The sequence below is a fragment of the Mustelus asterias genome, chromosome 9, assembly GCF_964213995.1.
Source record: "Mustelus asterias chromosome 9, sMusAst1.hap1.1, whole genome shotgun sequence".
NCBI lineage: Eukaryota > Metazoa > Chordata > Chondrichthyes > Carcharhiniformes > Triakidae > Mustelus > Mustelus asterias.
Genome location: NC_135809.1, coordinates 63,887,872 through 63,909,389, shown reverse-complemented (window position 1 = coordinate 63,909,389; position 21,518 = coordinate 63,887,872). Strand labels below are relative to the sequence as shown.

Below are 21,518 nucleotides of genomic sequence, written 5' to 3'. Positions count from 1 at the left end.
ACAGAGCCTCATTGTAACATCTAATCAGAAAAGTCAGCATCATCATATAAACATAGCAACCTGGAGCAGGAGTAAGCCACTCGGCCCCTCAAGCCTGTTCCACCGTTCAATAAGATTATGGCTGATATGATTGTAACCTCAACTCCACTTTCCTGCCTATCCCGAGATAACCTTTCACCACATGTTTATTGAGAATCTAATCAGCTCTGCCTTAAAAATATTCAAAGACTCTGCTTCCACTGCCTTTTGAGAAAGAGAGTTCCAGAGACTCAATCCTCTGAGACAAAAATATTCTCATCTCTGTCTTAAATGAGCGACCCCTTATTTTTAAACAGTGACCCCCTAGTTCTAGATTCTCCCACAAGAGGAAACATCCCCTCCACATCCACCCTGCCAAGAGCCCTCAGAATCTTATATAATTCAATCAGCTTGCCTCTTACTCTTCTAGACTCCATCATATACAAGCCTAGCTGGTTCAACCTTTCTCAGAAAACAACTCACCCATTCCTTGTATTATTCTGGTAAACCTTCGCTGACTGCTTCTAACATCCTTTCTTAAATAAGGAGACCAATACAGTACACCATACTCCAGATGTGGGCTCGCCAATGCCCTGTACAACTGAAGCATAACCTCCATATTTTTGTAATCAATTTCCCTCGCAATAAACAGTAGCATTTTATTAGCTTTCCCATCTTTTGATGGGAAATGTTCATCCTGGAGTTCAGTTACTAGTGGTGTACCACAAGGATCTGTTTTGGGGCCACTGCTGTTTGTCATTTTTATGAATGACCTGGATGAGGGCGTAGAAGGCTGGGTTAGTAAATTTGCAGATGACACTAAAGTCGATGGAGTTGTGGACAGTGCAGAAGGATGGTGCAGGTTACAGAGGGACATAGATAAGCTGCAGAGCTGGGCTGAGAGGTGGCAAATGGAGTTTAATGCGGAAAAGTGTGAGGTGATTCACTTTGGAAGGAGTAACAAGAATACAGAGTACAGGGTTAATGGTAAGATACTTGGTAGTGTGGATGAGCAGAGAGATCTCGGTGTCCATGTGCATAGATCCCTGAAAGTTGGCACCCAGGTTGATAGGGTTGTTAAGAAGGCGTACAGTGTGTTAGCTTTTATTGGTAGAGGGATTGCGTTTCGGAGCCATGATGTCATGTTGCAGCTGTACAAAACTCTGGTGCGGCCGCACTTGGAGTATTGCGTACAGTTCTGGTCGCCGCATTATAGGAAGGATGTGGAAGCATTGGAAAGGGTGCAGAGGAGATTTACCAGGATGTTGCCTGGTATGGTGGGAAGGTCTTATGAGGAAAGGCCGAGTGCCTTGTGGCTGTTTTCGTTAGAGAGAAGAAGAGGTGACTTAATAGAGGCATACAAGATGATCAGAGGATTAGATAGGGTGGACAGTGAGAGCCTTTTTCCTCGGATGGTGATGGCTAGCACAAGGGGACATAGCTTTAAATTGAGGGGTGATAGATATAGGACAGATGTCAGAGGTAGGTTCTTTACTCAGAGTAGTAAGGGCGTGGAATGCCCTGCCTGCAACAGTAGTGGACTCGTCAACATTAAGGGCATTTAAAGGGTCATTGGATAAACATATGGATGATATTGGAATAGTGTAGGTTAGATGGGCTTTAGATTGGTTTCACTGGTCGGCGCAACATCGAGGGCCGAAGGGCCTGTACTGCGCTGTAATGTTCTATGTACTAGGATACCCAGATCCCTCTGTATCTCAGAGTTCTGCAATCTCTCACCAACACTGCAGCACTCCATCAATACTGAAGGAGAATGTCAGCCTCGGTTTATTTGTCCTCTAGCCCAAGAGTGGGACTTGAACCCATTACCTTCAGAGGCAAGAGAGCTACCAAATCAGCCACAGTTGGTCCTGGGAGAATGTGACCCTGTCTAGTGAGGTGGCAGTTCGTTATAAATGTGAGAAGAGTATTGGCAGTAAAGAAAAAAGAACAGGAAGCATGTTAGCTCAGTTGGCAGCACTTCATCTCTGAGTCACGAGGTTGGGGGTTCAAACCATCCTCCTGCAACTAAACATATTAACGAGACTAACATGCCCGTACTGAGGGAATGTGCTTTGACTGTTGGGTTTATTGTTAAATACAGAATAATATTGACTACACTTCAAAATGATCTGCTCTTTCCCCAGATATGTGGCCAGATTCCATATAAGTGTCTACCTTTTTTATTAAATGAGTTTTGTTAGTCCCAGATGGGTGTACATCACATTATAAAACTACCAATGATCCGCACTAATTGGGAATCTTACTCTGGAAACAGCTTTTCCTTTCTTTATTCATACATGTGATGTGGTGTTGTTGGCAAGGCAGCATTTATTGCCCATCTCTAATTGCCCTTTCCAGGGGTACAGATAGGGAGTGTGTTTTCACCTGAGTCACATTAGGGCTGCCCAGCCACAGTGTGAAAGAGTTAAACCAAATCTTCACCTGAGGCAGCTTCCACTGACCCAGAACGGACAATGGGTCCTCTCGATTCAAATAAAGTCCTTCTGTAGTTGCATACTGGATGACCTCAAATTACCTCTCCCTGCCCCTTACACTAATACTATCCCTGAGTCCATGAGGATAATTGCATTTCTTTATCATCACTCCATTGTTTTTTTCCTGTAAAATCGCTTCTCCCACCAGAACCACAAAATCATAGAATCCCTACAGTGCAGAAGAGGCCATTTGGCCCATTGAGTCTGCACCAACTCTCTGAAAGAACATCCCACCAGGCCTTCCTCTCCATCCAATCCCCATAACGCTATACATTTAACATGGCCAATCCACCAAACCTGCACACCCCGTTGGACTTTGGGAGGAACCCAGAGAAAATACATGCAGACATAACTCCACACATTTTTCCAAGGCTGGAATAGAATGCAGGTCCCTGGCACTGTGAGGCAGCAGTGCTAACCACTGTGCCACCGAGCCGCAATAGTTGATGGCTTATAGAGCGTCCAGTCGTGTAAAAGCTCCTCAATTATTTCCCAACTCTAACTGAATGGATTCTGTCTTTGGCTACTCGAGGGCTTTGCCTCTCTCCAGCACTCTAATGTTCTTCTTCATCACTACTGCTATCCCTTCTCCTTACTTTACTTCCATATCATCCCTTAATACCTTGTGTTCAGGACTATTTAACATCCAGTCCTGCCCATCTTTGAGCCAGGTCCCTGTTATCACCACAATATTGTTTTCCATCTGGCTATTTGCACCTACATTTCACCAATCTTATTTATCACACATCGTTACTTCACATACACATGTTAAAACCAATTTAGACCTAATTTCATCTCTCCCAAGTAACACTACGATTTCTTATAATCAGCTTCACCCAATTCTTTATGCACCTTGCCTATCCTTCCTATTGATTCCTCCAAGTTCATAGGGTGGCTGCCTCACAGCGCCAGGGACGCGGGTTCAATTCCGGCCTAGGGTCTCAGTCTGAGTTTGCACATTCTCCCTGTGTCTGTGTGGGTTTCCTCCAGGTGCTCCAGTTTCCCCCCATACTCCAAAGATGTGCGGGTTAGGTTGATTGGCTATGCTAAATTGACTCTAGTGTCAGGGGGATTAGCAGGGTAAATATGTGGGGTTACGGGAATAGGGCCAGGATGGGATTGTGGTTGGTGCAGACTCGATGGGCCAAATGTCCTCCTTCTGCACTGTAGGGATTCCATGATATCCCCTACCAGGTTAGTTTAAATCCTCCCCAATAGCTCTGGCAAATAGCCCTGCGTGGATGTTTATCCCGACTCTGTTCCGATGAAATCTGGTAAGAAGTTTAACAACGCCAGGTTAAAGTCCAACAGGTTTATTTGGTAGCAAAAGCCACACAAGCTTTCGGAGCTCCAAGCCCCTTTTGGAGCTCCGAAAGCTTGTGTGGCTTTTGCTACCAAATAAGCCTGTTGGACTTTAACCTGGCTTTGTTAAACTTCTTACTGTGTTTACCCCAGTCCAACGCCGGCATCTCCACAGATGAAATCTGTCCAGCCTTTACAAGCCCCATGTTCCTTAGAAACAGTCCTGATATCCCAGGAATCGAAAACTCCAGTCACACATTAATCTACTCTAATGCCCAATTTCTATATTGACTAGCATGTGGTACCGGGAGTAATCCTGAGATTGCTAACTTTACCACCCTTCTTGCTAGTCTCCTCCCAGTTCCCTAAAACATGCCTGCAGAACAACATCCCTCTTTCTGCCTGGGTTGTCGGTACCATGTGGACCACGACCTCTGGCTGTTCACCCTCTTCCCTCAGGGTGCTCTGCAGCTGCACAGTGAAATACTTGATCCCAGCACCAAGGAAGCACCGTATCGCTCTGGAATCACATCTGCAGCAGCAGAAATGCGTCTGTTCCTGTAGATGTAGAACTGACTATAGTTAAAGATTTCCCATGGGAAGACCCTCAGACATCTTGAGAGTGGACATGAAGTGGATGTTTCCTCTTATGAGAGAATCTAGAACTCAGGGTCACTGTTTAAAAATAGGGAGTCACCCATTTAAAACAGAGGTGAGGTGAATCTTTCTCTCTGAGGGTCATGAGTCCTTGAAACTCTCTTCCTTAAAACTTGGTGGAAGCAGAGACTTTGAATAATTTTTAAGGCTGGGCTAGATAGATTCTTGATGAGCAAGGAGGTGAAAAGTTATCAGGGGTAGGCAGGAATGTGGAGTAGAGATTATAACCTGATCAGCCATGATCCTATCGAATGGTGGAACAGACTCAAGGGCCGAGTGTCCTACTCCTGCTCTTTATTCTCTTGCCATTTGTTGCACTTACCTTGCTGAACAGTTGATCCATGCATGCTGTCGTGGACCTGACTCTGGCTACATTCCTCAGTTGAAGCAATGAATACCGATGGAGATGCAATGCAAACTCACCCAAAGGACTGCTGCACCACCTGCCTGGGCATTTTTGTCTTATCTGATGGCCACCCATTCTCTCTGGTTGTAACACCCTTTATCTGCAGCTTAAGCACATTCAGAAATGTGCTATCCACATAGCAGGTGTGTCACAGTAACTCCAGTTGCTGCTAAAGTTCTGAAAGTAAGAGTTTTAACAACACCAGGGTAAAGTCCAACAGGTTATTTGTGGTATACCATTTATGGTATTTGCTACCAAATAAACCTGTTGGACTTTAACCTGGTGTTGTTAAAACTCTTACTGTATTTACTCCAGTCCAACGCCGGCATCTCCACATCATAAAGTTCTGAAACCCAGAGTTTGAGCTCCTCCAGCTGATGACATTTCCAGTAGTTGTCCAGGACACAGCAAAACGTGCTGGAGTTCCCACATGGAAAAGGACATGCATTCCATTGGAATGTCATCATACCTCTGTTTATTCAACACACTAAAATTAATAGAAAATGTTCATGGGATATGGGTGCCATTGGCTGGGCCAACATTTATTGCCCATCCCTTAGGACATTTAAGAATCAACCAAATTGCTGTGGATCTGGAGTGACAGGCCAGGTCGTAAGAATGAGAGGTTTGTTTTCTGCTGTTGAAGCAGACAATGGTTCAAGCATGGTAAATTGAACTTTGTTCTGGACCTAAACCTGTTGTACTTACAATCTAGTCTCCCTGACAACTTTGTCTGCAAGAAGTGTAACCAGCTGCAGCTCCTCAGACTGCATTGTTCGGTTGGACTGGCAGCTGGATACACTGCGGAGCATACAGGGGGCAATGTGTGTGATAGACACCAGTTACAGGGATGTTGTCACAATACAGATGCAGTCAGGTAGATGGGTGACTACCAGGAGAGGCATGCTGGTAGTGCAGGAGTCTCCTGTGGCTATTCCCCTTTCAAACAGGCATAGCGTTTTAGATACTATTGAGGGGAATGGCCCCTCACGGGAAAATACCAGCAGCAGACCACAACTGGTTCTGTTGTAGAGCAGGGTTGGGCAAAGAGCAAGTGAGCGGTAGTATTAGGGGACTCACTAGTTAAAGGTACAGACAGACATTTCTGTGACCATGATCGAGTCTCCTGGATGGTGTGTTGTCTCCCTGGTGCCAGGGTCAAGGATGTCTCTTAGCAGTTGTAGGACATTCTTAAGGGGGAGGGTGAGCAGCCAGACGTCGTTATACATATTGGTACCAACGACATAGGTAGGAAAAGGGATGAGGTCCTGAAGTGTGAATACGGAGAGTTAGTCAGAAGGCTAAAGTGCAGGACCTCAAGGGTGGTAATTTCTGGACTACTACCACTGCCACGTGAGAGTAGGAATAGGAAGATTAGGCAGATGAATGCGTGACTTGAGGGCTGGTGCTGGGAGCAGGGATTTAGATTTGTGTATCATTGGGACCTCTTCTGGGACAGGGGTTACCTGTTCAAGAACTTGAGGGGAACTAATATCCTGGCGGGGAGATTTGCTACAGCCTCTCGGGAGGGTTTAAACTAGTTTGGCAGGGAGGTGGGACCCAAAGCAGTAGAGAAATAGAAGAGAAGTTTGAGGCCAGCACAGAAGTTAAAGAGAGCACATTAAATAGCAAAGGCAGTGTCAGTAATCCTAGTACCAGACAGATCAGGCAAAAGCAGGGCAGAGAGCAAGGGAAGTCAAGATTAAACTGCATTTATTTCAATGCCTGATGGGCAAGGCAGATGAACTCAGGGCATGGATGGGTACATGGGACTGGGGTATTATAGATATTACTGAAACATGGCCAAGGGAGGGACAGGACTGGCAGCTCAATGTTCCAGGGTACAGATGCTATAGGAAAGAAAGAGCAGGAGGTAAGAGGAGGGGGAGTTGCTTTTTGTTTAAAGAGAATATCACGGCAGTACCGAGAGGGGATATTTCTGAGGGTTCACCATAGAACAGAGAAATAAGAAGGGGGAGATCACTTTGATAGGATTGTACTATTGGCCCCCAAATAGTCAGCAGAAAATTGAGTAGCAATTACATAAGGAGATTACCGATAACGCTAAGAAAACATAGGGTGTTATTAGTAGGGGACTTCAACTTTACCAACGTTGACTGGGACAGCCGTAGTATTAGGGGCTTGGATGGAGAGAAATTTGTTAAGTGTATTCAGGAGGAATTTCTCATTCAGTATGTAGATGGACCGACTAGAGAGGGGGCAAAACTTGACCTCCTCTTGCAAAATAAGGAAGGGCAGGTGACAGAAATGTTAGTGAGGGATCACTTTGGGACCAGTGACCATAATTCCATTAGTTTTAAGATAGTTATGGAGAATTATAGGTCTAGCCAAAAAGTTAATATTCTAAATTGGCAAGGCCAATTTTGATGGTATCAGATAGGAACTTTCAAATGTTGATTGGGGGAGTCTGTTGGCAGGCAAAGGAATGTGTGGTAAGTGTAAGGGATGGCTTTCGTAGGTGTGATAACCAGGGTTCAGGGTAAGGACATTCCTTTCAGAGTGAAGGGCAAGGCTAGTAGAAGTAGGGAACCCTGGATGACTCAGGATATTGAGGCCTTGGTCAAGAAGAAAAGGAGGCATATGACCTGCTGGAGAATGTGCAGCTGAGATCAAATGGATCCCTTAAAGAGTATAGAGGGTGTTGGAGTAGAATTGAGAGAAATCAGAAGGGCAAAAAGGGTTGCTTTGGCAGATAAAACAAAGGAAAATCCAGAAAGCTTCTACAAATATGTAAAGGGCAAAAAAGTAACTAGAGAGAGAATAGGGGCTCTTAAGGATCAATGAGGTCATCTATGTGCAGATTCACAAGAGATGGATGAGATCCTAAGTTAATATTTCTCATCAGTATTTACTGTTGAGAAAGGCATGGATCTTAAGAAACTTGGGGAAATAAATAATGTCTTGGAGTGTACATATTACAGAGAAGGTGGTGCTGGTAGTCTTAAAGTGCATCAAGGTAGATAAATCCCCAGGACCTGATTAAATCTATCCCAGGACGTTGTGGGAGGCTAGGGAAGAAATTGCAGGTCCCCTAGCAGAGATATTTGAATCATTGACAGCCACAGGTGAGGTGCCTGAAGATTGGAGGGTGGCAAATGTTGTGCCTTTGTTTAAGGAGGGCTGCTTGGAAAAGCCTGGGAACTACAGGCTGGTGAGCCTTTCGTCTGTAGTGGGTACATTGCTGGAAGGTATTCTGAGAGACAGGATCTACAGCCATTTAGAGAGGCAAGGACTATAGGCCGGTCAGCTTAACGTCTGTAGTAGGGAAAATGCTGGAATCCATTATTAAAGAGGAGATAGCAGGGCATCTGGATAGAAATGGTTCGATCAATCAGACGCAGCATGGATTCATGAGGGGAAAGTCGTGCTTGACGAACATGTTGGATTTTTATGAAGATGTGACTAGGGCGGTTGATGGAGGAGAACCGGTGGATGCGGTGTTTTTGGATTTCCAAAAGGCGTTTGATAAGGTGCCCCATAAAAGGCTGCTGAAGAAGATTAGGGCACACGGAGTTGGGGGTAGTGTGTTAAAGTGGATTGGGGACTGGCTATCCGACAGGAAGCAAAGAGTCGGAATAAATGGGTGTTTTTCCGGTTGGAGGAAGGTAACTAGTGGCGTGCCGCAGGGATCGGTACTCGGGCCGCAACTATTTACCATTTATATAGATGATCTGGAGGAGGGGACAGAGTGTAGGGTAACGAAGTTTGCAGACGACACAAAGATAAGTGGAAAAGTGAATCGTGTGGAGGACGGAGAAGATCTGCAGAGAGATTTGGACAGGCTGAGTGAGTGGGCGAGGATATGGCAAATGGAGTATAACGTTGAGAAATGCGAGGTTATACACTTTGGAGGAAATAATAACAAATGGGATTACTATCTCAATGGAAACAAATTAAAACATGCTACCGTGCAAAGGGACCTGGGGGTCCTTGTGCATGAGACGCAAAAGCCCAGTCTGCAGGTACAACAGGTGATCAAGAAGGCAAATGGGATGTTGGCCTATATTGCGAGGGGGATAGAATATAAAAGCAGGGATGTCTTGATGCACCTGTACAGGGCATTTGTGAGGCCGCAGCTGGAATACTGTGTGCAGTATTGGTCCCCTTATATGAGGAAGGATATATTGGCATTGGAGGGAGTGCAGAGAAGGTTCACCAGGTTGATACCGGAGATGAGGGGTTTGGATTATGAGGAGAGGCTGAGGAGATTGGGTTTGTACTCGGTGGAGTTTAGAAGGATGAGGGGGGATCTTATGGAGACTTATAAGATAATGCGGGGGCTGGATAGGGTGGAGGCGGAGAGATTCTTTCCAGTTAGTAAGGAAGTTAAAACTAGAGGACACAGCCTCAAAATAAAGGGGGGTCGGTTTAAGACAGAGTTGAGGAGGAACTTCTTCTCCCAGAGGGTGGTGAATCTCTGGAATTCTCTGCCCACTGAGGTGGTGGAGGCTACCTCGCTGAATATGTTTAAAGCGCGGATGGATGGATTCCTGATCGGTAAGGGAATTAAGGGTTATGGGGATCAGGCGGGTAAGTGGTACTGATCCACGTCAGATCAGCCATGATCTTATTGAATGGCGGGGCAGGCTCGAGGGGCTAGATGGCCTACTCCTGCTCCTATATCTTATGTTCTTATGATTAGGAAGAGTCAACATGGCTTTGTGAATGGAAAATCACATCTCACAAATCTGATTAAGTTTTTTGAAAGGGTGACCAAGAAGGTCAAGGGCCTTCTTGGGGCAGTGCAGTCAATGTTGTCTACGTGGATTTTAGCGAGGCCTTTGACAAGGTACCGCATGGTAGGTTGTTGCATAAGGTTAAATCTCAGGATGCAGGATGAGGGAGCCAATTGGATACAAAATTGGTTTGACAACAGAAGACAGAGGGCGATTGTAGAGGGTTGTTTTTCAAACTGGAGGCCTGTGACCAGTGATGTGCCTCAGGATCGATGCTGGGTCCACTGTTACTTGTCATTGATATAAATGATTTGGATAGGAATTGGTGGCGCAGTGGACAGTGAAGATTATCATCCAGGATTGCAATGGGATCTTGATCAATTGGGCCAGTGGGCTGATGAATGGCAGATGGGAGTTTAATTTAGATAAATGTGAGGTGATGCATTTTGGTAGATCGAACCAGGGCAGAACTTACTCAGTTAATGGTAGGGCATTGGGGAGAGTTATAGAACAAAGAGATCTAGGGGTACAGGTTCATAGCTCTTTGAAAATGGAGTCACAGGTGCACAGTGGTGAAGAAAGTATTCATTGGTCAGAACACTGAATACAGGAGTTGGGATGTCTTGTTGGAGTTGTACAACACATTGGTAAGGCCACACTTGGAATACTGTGTACAGTTCTGGTCATCCTAGTATAAAAAGGATATTATTAAACTAGAAAGAGTGCAGAAAAGATTTACTAGGATGCTCCTAGGACTTAGAAAGCTTAGAAACCCTACAGTACAGAAAGAGGCCATTTGGCCCATCGAGTCTGCACCAACCACAATCCCACCCAGGCCCTACCCCCATATCCCTATATATTTTACCCGCTAATCCCTCTAATCTACGCATCCCAGGACACTAAGGGACAATTTTAGCATGGCCAATCAACCTAACCTGCACATCTTTGGACTGTGGGAGGAAACCGGAGCACCCGGAGGAAACCCACGCAGACACGAGGAGAATGTGCAAACTCCATACCGACAGTGACACAAGCCGGGAATCGAACCCAGGTCCCTGGAGCTGTGAAGCAGCAGTGCTAACCACTGTGCTACCGTGAAATAAGTACATTTCTAATTTATTGCAGTCACTCTTGCTCCTTTGTTGGAAAGTTAACACTTGGTTTGAGTTATGAGAGGCTGGACAGACGAGGACTTTTTTTTTAACCTGGAGCGTAGGCGGCTTCGGGGGTGATCTTTTGGAGGTCTACAAAATAATGAGGAGCATAGATAAGATAGATAGTCAACATATTTTCCCCAACAGTAAGGGAGTCTAAAACTAGACGGCATAGGTTTAAGATGAAAGGTACAAAAGGATTCAGAGGCAATTTTTTTCACACCAAGGGTGGAGTCTAGAACCAGTTGCTAGAGGTAGTAGTAGAGGTGGGTACAATTTTGTCTTTTAAAAAGCATTCAGATAGATACATGGGTAAGAGTGGTATGGAGAGACATGGGCCAAACATGAGCAACTGGGACTAGCTTAATGGTTAAAAACTGGGTGGCATGGACAAATTGGGCCAAAGGGCCTGTTTCCATGCTGTAAACCTCTGATTCTATGCCCTGAGGATATTTGATGAGGACAGTGTAAAGAGAGCTTTACTTTGTATCCAACCCTCTGCTGTAGCTGTCCTGGGACTGTTAGATGAGCTTTATGCTGTACCTGGGAGTATTTAATGGGGACAGTATAGAGGTAGCTTTACTCTAGCTAATCCCAAGCTATACTTGTCCTGGGTGTGTTTGAGGGGGACAGCGTAGAGGTAGCTTTATTCTGTATTTCATCCCGTACTGTACCTATCTTGGGAGTGTTTGATGAGGACAAAGTAGAAAGAGATAAGTACATTTCTAATTCATTGCAGTCACTCTTGCTCCTTTGTTAGAAAGTTAACAATGCGTATCCAACTTCAAGTTTGCTTCAGCTCAATTTTAAACGAGAATAAGTTAATCTGGCCAAGTAAAATGAGCAATTAAGTGGACTCAGGGGTCTATGGTTCTACTCAGTAAGATTCTGCCTGCTACTTATTTGACAAGGCATTACAGTCACAGGAAAACCAATACACCTCAGTTATAGAAACAACTTAAAAGTTATTTATATCAGCTAGCTGTCTCTGCATACAAGCAGATTGGTTCTTGACAACCTATCTGGCTATGTGTGACATTATATGAACCCCTCCAGTGTCTCCGAAATGTCACACAGCTTGTCCGGTATCCAGTGCTGGATAAGCAAAAACTTCCTCCAACTAAAAATTGGGGGGAACTGAAGCCCATCTTTGGACCCCTCCCGTGTTTCCTCGACACCAACTCCATCCCTCTTTCTGGGCACAACCCTCCTGTCATATTTGAGCTAAACTTTGAGTCACATCTGTGTTCATCACAAAGACTACCTATTCCCACCTCAGTAATATCAGCTAATCCTGCCCCTTCCTCAGCTCCCGTTATTGAAACCCTCATCCTTTCCTTTATTACCTCTGATCACGATTATTCCTATTTCTCCTTGCCATCCTCTTCCACGCTCCATTAAACTTGAGCTTGTCCAAATCTGCTGTTCAGATCTTACCTTGCACCAAGACGTTTCACCAAATATTGTGCTAGTTGATCTATTCAGTCCAGAAATGCTTCGATTTTAAAATTCTCATTCATTAGCTTCAAATCACATGTTTTGTGGTCTTGGTTTTGCATCTTCCCATCTTGAACCTTCACCAGCCCCATAATTCTCCAAGATATCTATGCTCTTCTGATTCTGGTCTCTTGAGCATCCTCAAGTTTGATCATTCCCCCATTGATAGCTGCTTTGTGCCAAGGCCCTATGCTCTGGGATTTCCGCCATAAACCCTTCACCTTTAAACACTTAAAATTCAATGCTTTGTCCAAGCTCTAGATTATATGTTCATGTTTCTATGTCATTTGGTGTCAACTTCTGTTCATATAATACTCCCGTAAAACATTTTTTTAAAAACCCTAAAGACACAAGTTTGTTGTTGCAATAGCACACAAGCAGATTACTCTGTATGCACCTAGTTGCCCCAACCCTCACTTTTAGTCTATTTAGTCTGAGACTGAAGCACAGGTCTGTTCCAGTTGGTCATCCACTTTAGTATTTGTGGCCCTTCTCTTCTGTTGCAGTTTCCAAAAATAAATGCCTTCTACAAAAACATAATATTCTTGCATTTTGGACCTAAAGCAGGGACTTCTCAGGAATTGCTAGGGGTGTGCAAGTTTGGGTTACTATTCCCAAAGGGTATGCAAATTGCTCAATCCTGAGATCTCAGGATTGATCAAAGATGCATAGGAAAAGCTTGGAAGTTGGGTTAATATTTGCAAGGGAACGCAGGAGTTAGTTCAATTGTCGAATGGGATTGGTTGAATATTTGTAGGCGCTGCTCTGGATTTGGGTAATATTTAGAATGGGTGCTGTGTGGATAATATTAGAAACAGGGTCCTCAAATGTTAATCAGTATTCGCAGGAGGTCTTTGAGTTTAATGTTCATTGGTACTCTGAGTGAATGGCTTACCCAGGCACCCTACACAAATTCTGTACAAGATATGACTTCCACCAAACTGACTATATTGTACTCTACCAGACACAGATATGTTGCATATTGTTAGAGAAGCACGTCAGTGAATGCAAGAACAGACACATAGGTAGACAAAACGCGACAGGGTCAAGTATTCTTCTTTTATTATTTAAGATTTAGTTTCGAATCTGAAGAGGTACATTTTTAGTTTTAGCGTCAAGGTTAACCACACTCTCTTCAAATACTGCACGATGTCCAGAACCTACAGATTACTTGAAGCGGCAGGCAGAGTTCCAAGAAGTTGTGCTCCTGATGAATGAAGTGACCCCCAATGCAGTGCTATCCCAGAGCTCCCATTCCAGTGAATTTTAAATGCCAAGAGAGACAGACACAGAGAAAGACAGATAAAGAAATGAGTATATACCATTCTGTGTTCAGCAGTTTTTATTGTCTAGGTATTAAATTTGTGAATGCTTTTTAAAACATATTTCTTGTATTATTTAAGCTAAAGTCAAAATTAAAAAATCAAATTGTTTTAGTCAACTCATCCACTCCTCAGCTACATGCCCATATATAACCATGAATCAAAACACTTATCCAGAATGCCACTCTCCTGCTGACCATGAACTTAAACATTGTTAATTACATGTTAAGTGTGAATTTTGACACCAGCTCTCCTGGGTGTGTTTTACAGTGTAGTTTTCACATTCACCCACCATTGGTGGGTTTTTCTGAAATGTGATGCATAATTGGATATTGCAAGAGATACAGGCACAAGGGGCCAAATGACCGCATTCAATGCTGTATTAGTCTACTGTTCTAGGTAGCTCATGGATTAGACACTGGTCAGCAGGAGGCACTACAGTCCACCCAAGGCAGGGGACCATGCTGTCAAGAGACTGATGAGCAGAAACATCTCCCGGTAATTCTAACGTAACGCTGCGATTGCATTGCATCTGGCACTGATCAGGAACTGAGATTATGCGTACTGAGGGAGAGAGAAAAAAGAAAGAGAAAGAGAGGGAAAGAGAAGAGGGGAATAAATCAGTTTTCCTTAGTGACGATCTAATGTAGAACTCTGTAGAAGATCTGTGGGGGTTTTGTTGGGGGGTCTGAAGGTGGTCTGGAAGCCTGGAGGGGGAGAGTGAAAGTTGCTGGGATTGGCAGGTGGAGGGTAGGGGGCCCAGCCAGCTCTGTGTAAGGGTATCTGTGTGTTGAAGGGGTTACTGTGCCCGGTCTGTGCTGCTGTGGGGCCGTCTATTTCTGTCAGCGTCTGGAGCGACTTCAGCCAATGTGGAGGGTTTTCATCCTGCAGAGTGTCTAAACTGTTCCCCGTAGATGCTGGCACACCTGTGGAGAGGAAACACACATGTTGGACACTAGTTTGAGAACTCAATGTTCAATCATACACTCAAACAGTCTACAATACTGAGGTAGAATTATACAAATGCAGAAATAGAGTTGGAGAATGGGATTAACTGGATTGCCCCAGCCAGTATGGATTCAATAGGCCAAATGGCCTCGTTCAGTGCCTGAATGACTCTTCAGTGCTTGAATCAGTTCTTTAAAAGAGCTGTGCATTAATCCCACTCACCTGTAGCCCTATACATAGCATTTAGGTGTACACCAATTTCTCTTTTTAAAGTTATGATTTAATCTGTCTCCATCAACATTTAAGGCAGCACATTCCAGATCACAACTGCAGAAAAAACACTCACGCATCCACCCGCACCCCCCAGCTCTCAATGAAATCTTTCCAAATTTCTTTGCTCAAAGGAGAGCAAGCCTAGCTTTTCATCTCACCAGTGGGAGCCAGCTTGCTGAAATATTCAAACACCGACACAGGGAAAGTCCCTGTCAATGTGCCCTTGTTGACATTTGGCCTCTCTAATGATGGAGGTTATTCAATAGTTAGACGACATATGGGGCAGGAGGATGAGGCTGAGCTAGGAATGCATTATAGAATCTGAGCTGGGTGGAAGCAACTAAAGAAGGGGAGAACAGATCAAAGACCTTAATTTTAAAAAAGGATCTTTTAAAAAAAAAAGGAAATTTTGAAAGCAACGCAGAGGCACAAAGTTTAAATGGATTTTGGAAGGGTTCCACAAAGTTAGAGATGAAAAACCAACAATCCTCTGACATTGAGCAAACACTTGATGGGGACTCAGCAAATCAGGGTGGGTCCAGGAGAGACTGGAGAAGTAGAGTGAGGATTATAAAGTCCATTTTCTGTGACAGGAGGTGTCTTTGAGGAAGGGGCTGATGAAAAAAGCTGAACCATCCTAGATTTGAAGAGAGGCCTTCAAAAGCAGACAACTAAGCTCAGAAAAAAATATAGTCTTGTGGTTGGAAAAAGACAGATCTAACGTGGCATGGGAAGTTCAACATGGAGTTACAGAATGCAGAGGTTTCTCAGAATCAGAATAAGTCTGACCACATTGTCAAGCAGGTTGACAGGAGGGGTCCTGGCATGATTGAACTAAGTAAATGCATTTGGCTTACAATAAAGGAGGAAATAAACACTAGAGCAGGGCACAGCATGAGACATACAGCAACAAGCCTCAGCCAATAGTGGGACCACAGCTGGTTAATATTCACACACAGATGGAAACTGCTTGCATTTGCTAATTGTCAATGAGAAGGAATAACATGAATAGGAAAGGGATCAAGGAAGGAATCTCATGCTTCAGGTGGGTATAAAAGATCCCATAACAATATTGGAAGAGGAGCAGAGAGCTCGACTGGTATAACGGCCAATATTTATCCCTCAGACAGCGTCATAAACAGATTATCTGACCATTTTTTTGATTATGAGACTTTGCTCATGGGGCTGCTGCATTTCGACATCACGAAGAAAACACTTCAAAAGGAATCTAGTCATTGTGATCCAGGGAATGTGACAGGTGCAATACAAATGCAAACACTCAGGTATCCCAACATTCACCATGGAAACACATCTGTCTGCTCTATGGACCGGGGGAAGGCGTTAGTATAGCATTTACCAACTCTAACATCCTGCATAGCTGTACACTGTTCTGCTTCCATAGAATCCTAACAGTGCAGGAGGCCATTCAACCCATCGAGTCTGCACCGACCATAATCCCACCCAGACCCCATCCCCATAACCCCATGCATTTACCCTAGCTAGAATTCTCTGCCCACTGAAGTGGTGGAGGCTACCTCGTTGAATATGTTTAAATCACGGATAGATAGATGATCAGTAAGGGAATTAGGGGTTATAGGGATCAGGTGGGTAAGTGGAACTGATCCACTTCAGATCAGCCATGATCTTATTGAATGGCGGGGCAGGCTTGAGGGGCTAGATGGCCTACTCCTGCTCCTATTTTTTATGTTCTTATGTTATGTTCTTATGTAGTCCCCCTGACATTAAGGGGCAGTTTAGCATGGCCAATCCACCTAACCCGCACATCTTTGGACTGTGGGAGGAAATCAGAGCACCTGGAGAAAACCTATGCAGACACGGGGAGAATGTGCAAACTCCACACAGACAGTGACCCAAGCCTGGAATCGAGCCCGGGTCCCTGGCGCTGTGAGGCAGCAGTGCTAACCACTGTGCTACCGTGCCGTCCCTTTTTTCCTGCCCCCTGAACATTAATCTGGTTCCAATAATTGGAGATATGCTTATGAAAGTAGAACTGATTCAAACAACAGTCGCTACACTTCACATCTAGAGGGAATTAAAAAGAAAACCATCATGCTGTAAATTTAAAAGCACAAAATGTTGGAGCTAGCTCAGGCCAGTCAGCAGCTGGAAGAGAAGGATGGAATAAAAATTGCTGATCACTGTTGCAAGTCTGCCATGTTCCAAGTGCTGTCTCCAAGCTTAGTGTAGAAGTAAAAATAATAAATACACTTCATATACCACCGGATCTCTACCCCAGTGTTAGTTACAGACCAGTACTGTATCCCAGTGTTACACAATGACAGGCCTGTCCCCACCAGCATTGTCCCCAGTTTTATAGTGACGGACAGATCTGATCTCACCAGTACTGTACCCCATTATTATGAAATGACAGATCTGACCACCAGTACTGTATCCCAGTGTGATAAAGTGACAGATCTGTCCCCACCAGTAAGAGAAGGGACAGGGATTTAAAACAGGAATTTAGGGAGCTAGGGTGGAAGCTGAGAGCCAGGACAAACCATGTTGTCATCTCTGGTTTGTTGCCGGTGCCATGTGCTAGCGAGTTGAGGAACAGGGAGAGAGTGCAGATAAACACATGGCTGCAGGGATGGTGTAGGAGGGAGGGTTTCAGTTACATGGATAATTGGAGCACCTTCTGGGGAAGGTGGGACCTGTACAAACAGGACGGTTTGCACCTGAACCAGAGGGGCACCAATATCCTGGGAGGGAAATTTGCTACGGCTCTTCAGGGGGGTTTAAACTAATTTGTCAGCGGCATGGGAAAACGAGCTGTAGTCCAGAAGTCAGTGTTGAGTGTAGCGAGGTACTAAAGAGGGTATCAAGGTCACAGGAGTGTACCGGCAGACAGGAAGGTGGGTTGAAGTGTGTCTACTTCAATGCAAGGAGCATCCGGAATAAGTAGGTGAACTTGGAGCGTGGATTGGTACTTGGGACTACGATGTTGTGGCCATTACGGAAACATGGTTAGAACAGGGACAGGAATGGTTGTTGGAAGTCCCGGGGTATAGATGTTTCAGTAAGAGTAGGGAAGGTGGTAAAAGAGGTGGAGAAGTAGCATTGTTAATCAAGGATAGTTTAACGGCTGCTGAAAGGCAGTTCGAGGGGGATCTGCCTACTGAGGTAATATGGGCTGAAGTTAGAAATAGGAAAGGAGCGGTCACGATGTTGGGGGTTTTCTATAGGCCCCCCAAATAGTAATAGAGATGTGGAGGAGGAAATTGCAAAGCAGATTATGGATAGGTGTGGAGGTCACAGGGTAGTTGTCATGGGTGACTAACTTTCCAAATATTGATTGGAATCTTTATAGGTCGAATAGTTCGGATGGGGCAGTTTTTGTACAGTGTGTGCAGGAGGGTTTCCTGACAATATGTGAATAGGCCGACAAGAGGTGGGGCCACATTGGACTTGGTACTGGGTAATGGACTGGGCCAAGTGTTAGATTTGGTTGTGGGAGAGCACTTTGGAGATGGTGACCACAATTCGGTGTCTTTCATTATTGCAATGGAGAGGGATAGGGCCTTACGGCAGGGCAAGATTTATAATTGGGGGAGGGGTAACTATGATGCAATTAGGCAAGAATTAGGGAACATAAGATGGGAACAGAAACTGTCAGGGAAAGGTACAAAAGAAAAGTGGAGCTTGTTCAAGGAACAAATACTGTGTGTCCTTGATAGGTATGTCCCTGTCAGGCAGGGAGGAAATGGCTGAGTGAGGGAACCGTGGTTCACAAAAGAGGTTGAATGTCTTGTCAAGAGGAAAAAGGAAGCCTATGTAAGGATGAGAAAACAAGGTTCAGTTGGGTTGCTTGAGGGTTACAACGTAGCAAGGAATGAGCTAAAAACAGGGCTTAGGAGAGCTAGGAGGGGACATGAGAAGTCCTTGGCGGGTTGGATCAAGGAAAACCCCAAGGCTTTTTACTCTTATGTGAGGAATAAAAGAATGACCAGGGTGAGGTTACGGCCGGTCAAGGATAGTAGTGGGAACTTGTGCATGGAGTCAGAAGAGATAGGAGAGGCGATGAATGAATACTTTTCTTCAGTGTTCACCAAGGAGAGGGACCATGTTTTTGAGGATGAGAGTGGGATACAGGCTGATAGGCTGGAGGAGGTCGATGTTCTGAGGGAAGGTGTATTAGCAATTTTGAAAAACCTGAGGGTTGATAAGTCCCCTGGGCCAGATAGGATATATCCTAGGATTCTTTGGGAGGCAAGGGATGGGATTGCAGAGCCTTTGGCTTTGATCTTTGGGTCCTCACTTTCCACGGGGATAGTGCCAGAGGACTGGAGAGTGGCGATTGTTGTTCCTCTGTTGAAGAAAGGAAATAGAAATGACCCTGGTAATTATAGGCCGGTTAGTCTTACTTCGGTGGTCAGTAAGTTAATGGAAAAGGTCCTGAGGGATAGGATTTATGACCATTTGGAAAGATGCAGCTTAATCCGTGATAGTCAGCACGGATTTGTGAAGGGTAAGTCTTGCCTCACAAGTTTGACTGAATTCTTTGAGGAGGTAACTAAGTGTGTAGATGAAGGTAGAGCAGTTGATGTCGTGTATATGGATTTTAGTAAGGCGTTTGATAATGTTCCCCATGGTAGGCTCATGAAGAAAGTAAAGAGGTGTGGGATAGAGGGAAATTTGTCCGATTGGATAATTAACTGGCTATCTCATAGAAAGAGTTTTAACAACACCAGGTTAAAGTCCAACAGGTTTATTTGGTAGCAAATCCCATTAGCCTTCGGAGCGCTGCTCCTTCATCAGATGGAGTGGAAATCTGAGAGTGGAAATCTCATAGAAGACAGAGGGTGGTGGTGGACGGAAAATTTTCAGACTGGAGGCCAGTTACCAGCGGTGTACCACAGGGATCAGTGCTGGGTCCTCTGCTATTTGTGATTTTTATCAATGATTTGGAGGAGGGGACTGAAGGGTGGGTCAGTAAATTTGCTGATGACACCAAGATTGGTGGAGTCGTGGATGAGGTGGAGGGCTGTTGTAGGCTGCAAAGAGACATTGATAAAATGCAGAGCTGGGCCGAAAAATGGCAGATGGAGTTTAACTGATAAGTGCGAGGTGATTCATTTTGGTAGGACAAATTTGAATGTGGATTACAGGGTCAACGACAGGGTTCTGAGGAATGTGGAGGAACAGAGATCTTGGGGTTCATATCCACAGATCTCTGAAGGCTGCCACTCAAGTGGATAGAGCCGTGAAGAAGGCCTATAGTGTGTTAGCGTTTATTAACAGGGGGTTGGAGTTTAAGAGCCGTGGGGTTATGCTGCAACTGTACAGGACCTTGGTGAGACCACATTTGGAATATTGTGTGCAGTTCTGGTCACTCACTATAAGAAGGATGTGGAAGCATTGGAGAGTGCACAGAGGAGATTTACCAGGACGCTGCCTGGTTTGGAGGGTAGGTCTTATGAGGAAAGGTTGAGGGAGCTAGGGCTTTTCTCTTTAGAGCGGAGGAGGCCGAGAGGTGACTTAATAGAGGTTTATAAGATGATGAGGGGGATAGAGAGAGTGGACGTTCAGAGACTATTTCCTCGGGTGGACGTAGCTGTTACTAGGGGGCATAACTATAAGGTTCATGGTAGGAGATATAGGAGGGATGTCCGAGGTAGGTTCTTTACGCAGAGAGTGGTTGGGGTGTGGAATGGGCTGCCTGCTGTGATAGTGGAGTCGGACACTTTAGGAACTTTCAAACGGTTATTGGATAGGCACATGGAGCACACCAGAATGATAGGGAGTGGGATAGCTTGATCTTGGTTTCAGACAAAGCTCGGCACAACATCGAGGGCCGAAGGGCCTGTACTGTGCTGTACTGTTCTATGTTCCCCAATGTTATAGAGAGAGACCTGTCCCCACCAACACCAGTTTTGTTATACAGCTCAACATGAATTTAGAGCAGTATTTATAATCATTCTACTGCATGATTTATACAGTTCAAGTTAAGGGAGTAGGAAAATATTACGCACCCATTACACTCCACTGAAATCCTAGTGTCAGCACAATGAAATAATAGGAAAGGAAATTTCATTAAACTCTCATCTTTAACCTGAAGGTCACTCATTGATTGGAAGCCCGATGTGAAGACATTTAACTCTGTAGGTTATCATTCCATGGATTGATTTACTAATTGTCAAGGAATAGAATCCAGGTGTACAGGGAAGGCAATAGCCGAGTGGTATTATCGCTGGATTATTAATCCAGAAACTCAGCTAATGTTCTGGGGACCCGAGTTCGAATCCCACCATGGCACCTGATAGAATTTGAATTCAACAAAAAATATCTGGAATTAAGAATCTACCGATGACTATGAAACCACTGGCCACTGTCAGAAAAACCCACCTGATTCACTGTCATTTAGGGAAGGAAATCTGCCGTCCTTACCTGGTCTGGCCTACACATGACTCCAGAGCCACAGCAATGTGGTTGACTCTCGACTACCCTCCAAAGGCAACTAGGGATGGGCAATAAATGTTGACCAGCCAGCGATGCCCATGTCCCGTAAATTAATTTAAAAATATATTAATTCAGGAGATACAAGGGACACCTGACTCATTATGAAGCTGAGTTTCTGGATACAAGGCGAGAGGCTATTCCTGATATTTACATCAACCATCTGCTGTCCCAATTTAGAATTCAGACTGTAATCATAGGGAAATATTCCCACAGAATTCCTACAGTACGGAAGGAAGACATTAAGCCCATCAAATCTGCACCAACTCTCA

General features: G+C 44.7%; 1 protein-coding gene across 13 annotated transcripts in view; it reads right to left on the bottom strand.

Annotated features, from left to right (window-relative positions):
* Positions 1–13,273: 13,273 nt before the first annotated feature.
* cnot4b (CCR4-NOT transcription complex, subunit 4b) overlaps positions 13,274–21,518 on the bottom strand; it is a 164,375-nt gene continuing 156,130 nt past the window's right edge. For all 13 annotated transcript variants that reach the window (XM_078220269.1, XM_078220274.1, XM_078220271.1 and 10 more), the window contains one exon: positions 13,274–14,477. In XM_078220269.1, coding sequence (XP_078076395.1) covers positions 14,182–14,477 — 296 coding nt within the window. In that variant the 3' untranslated portion in view covers positions 13,274–14,181. The remainder of the gene's footprint in view (positions 14,478–21,518) is intronic.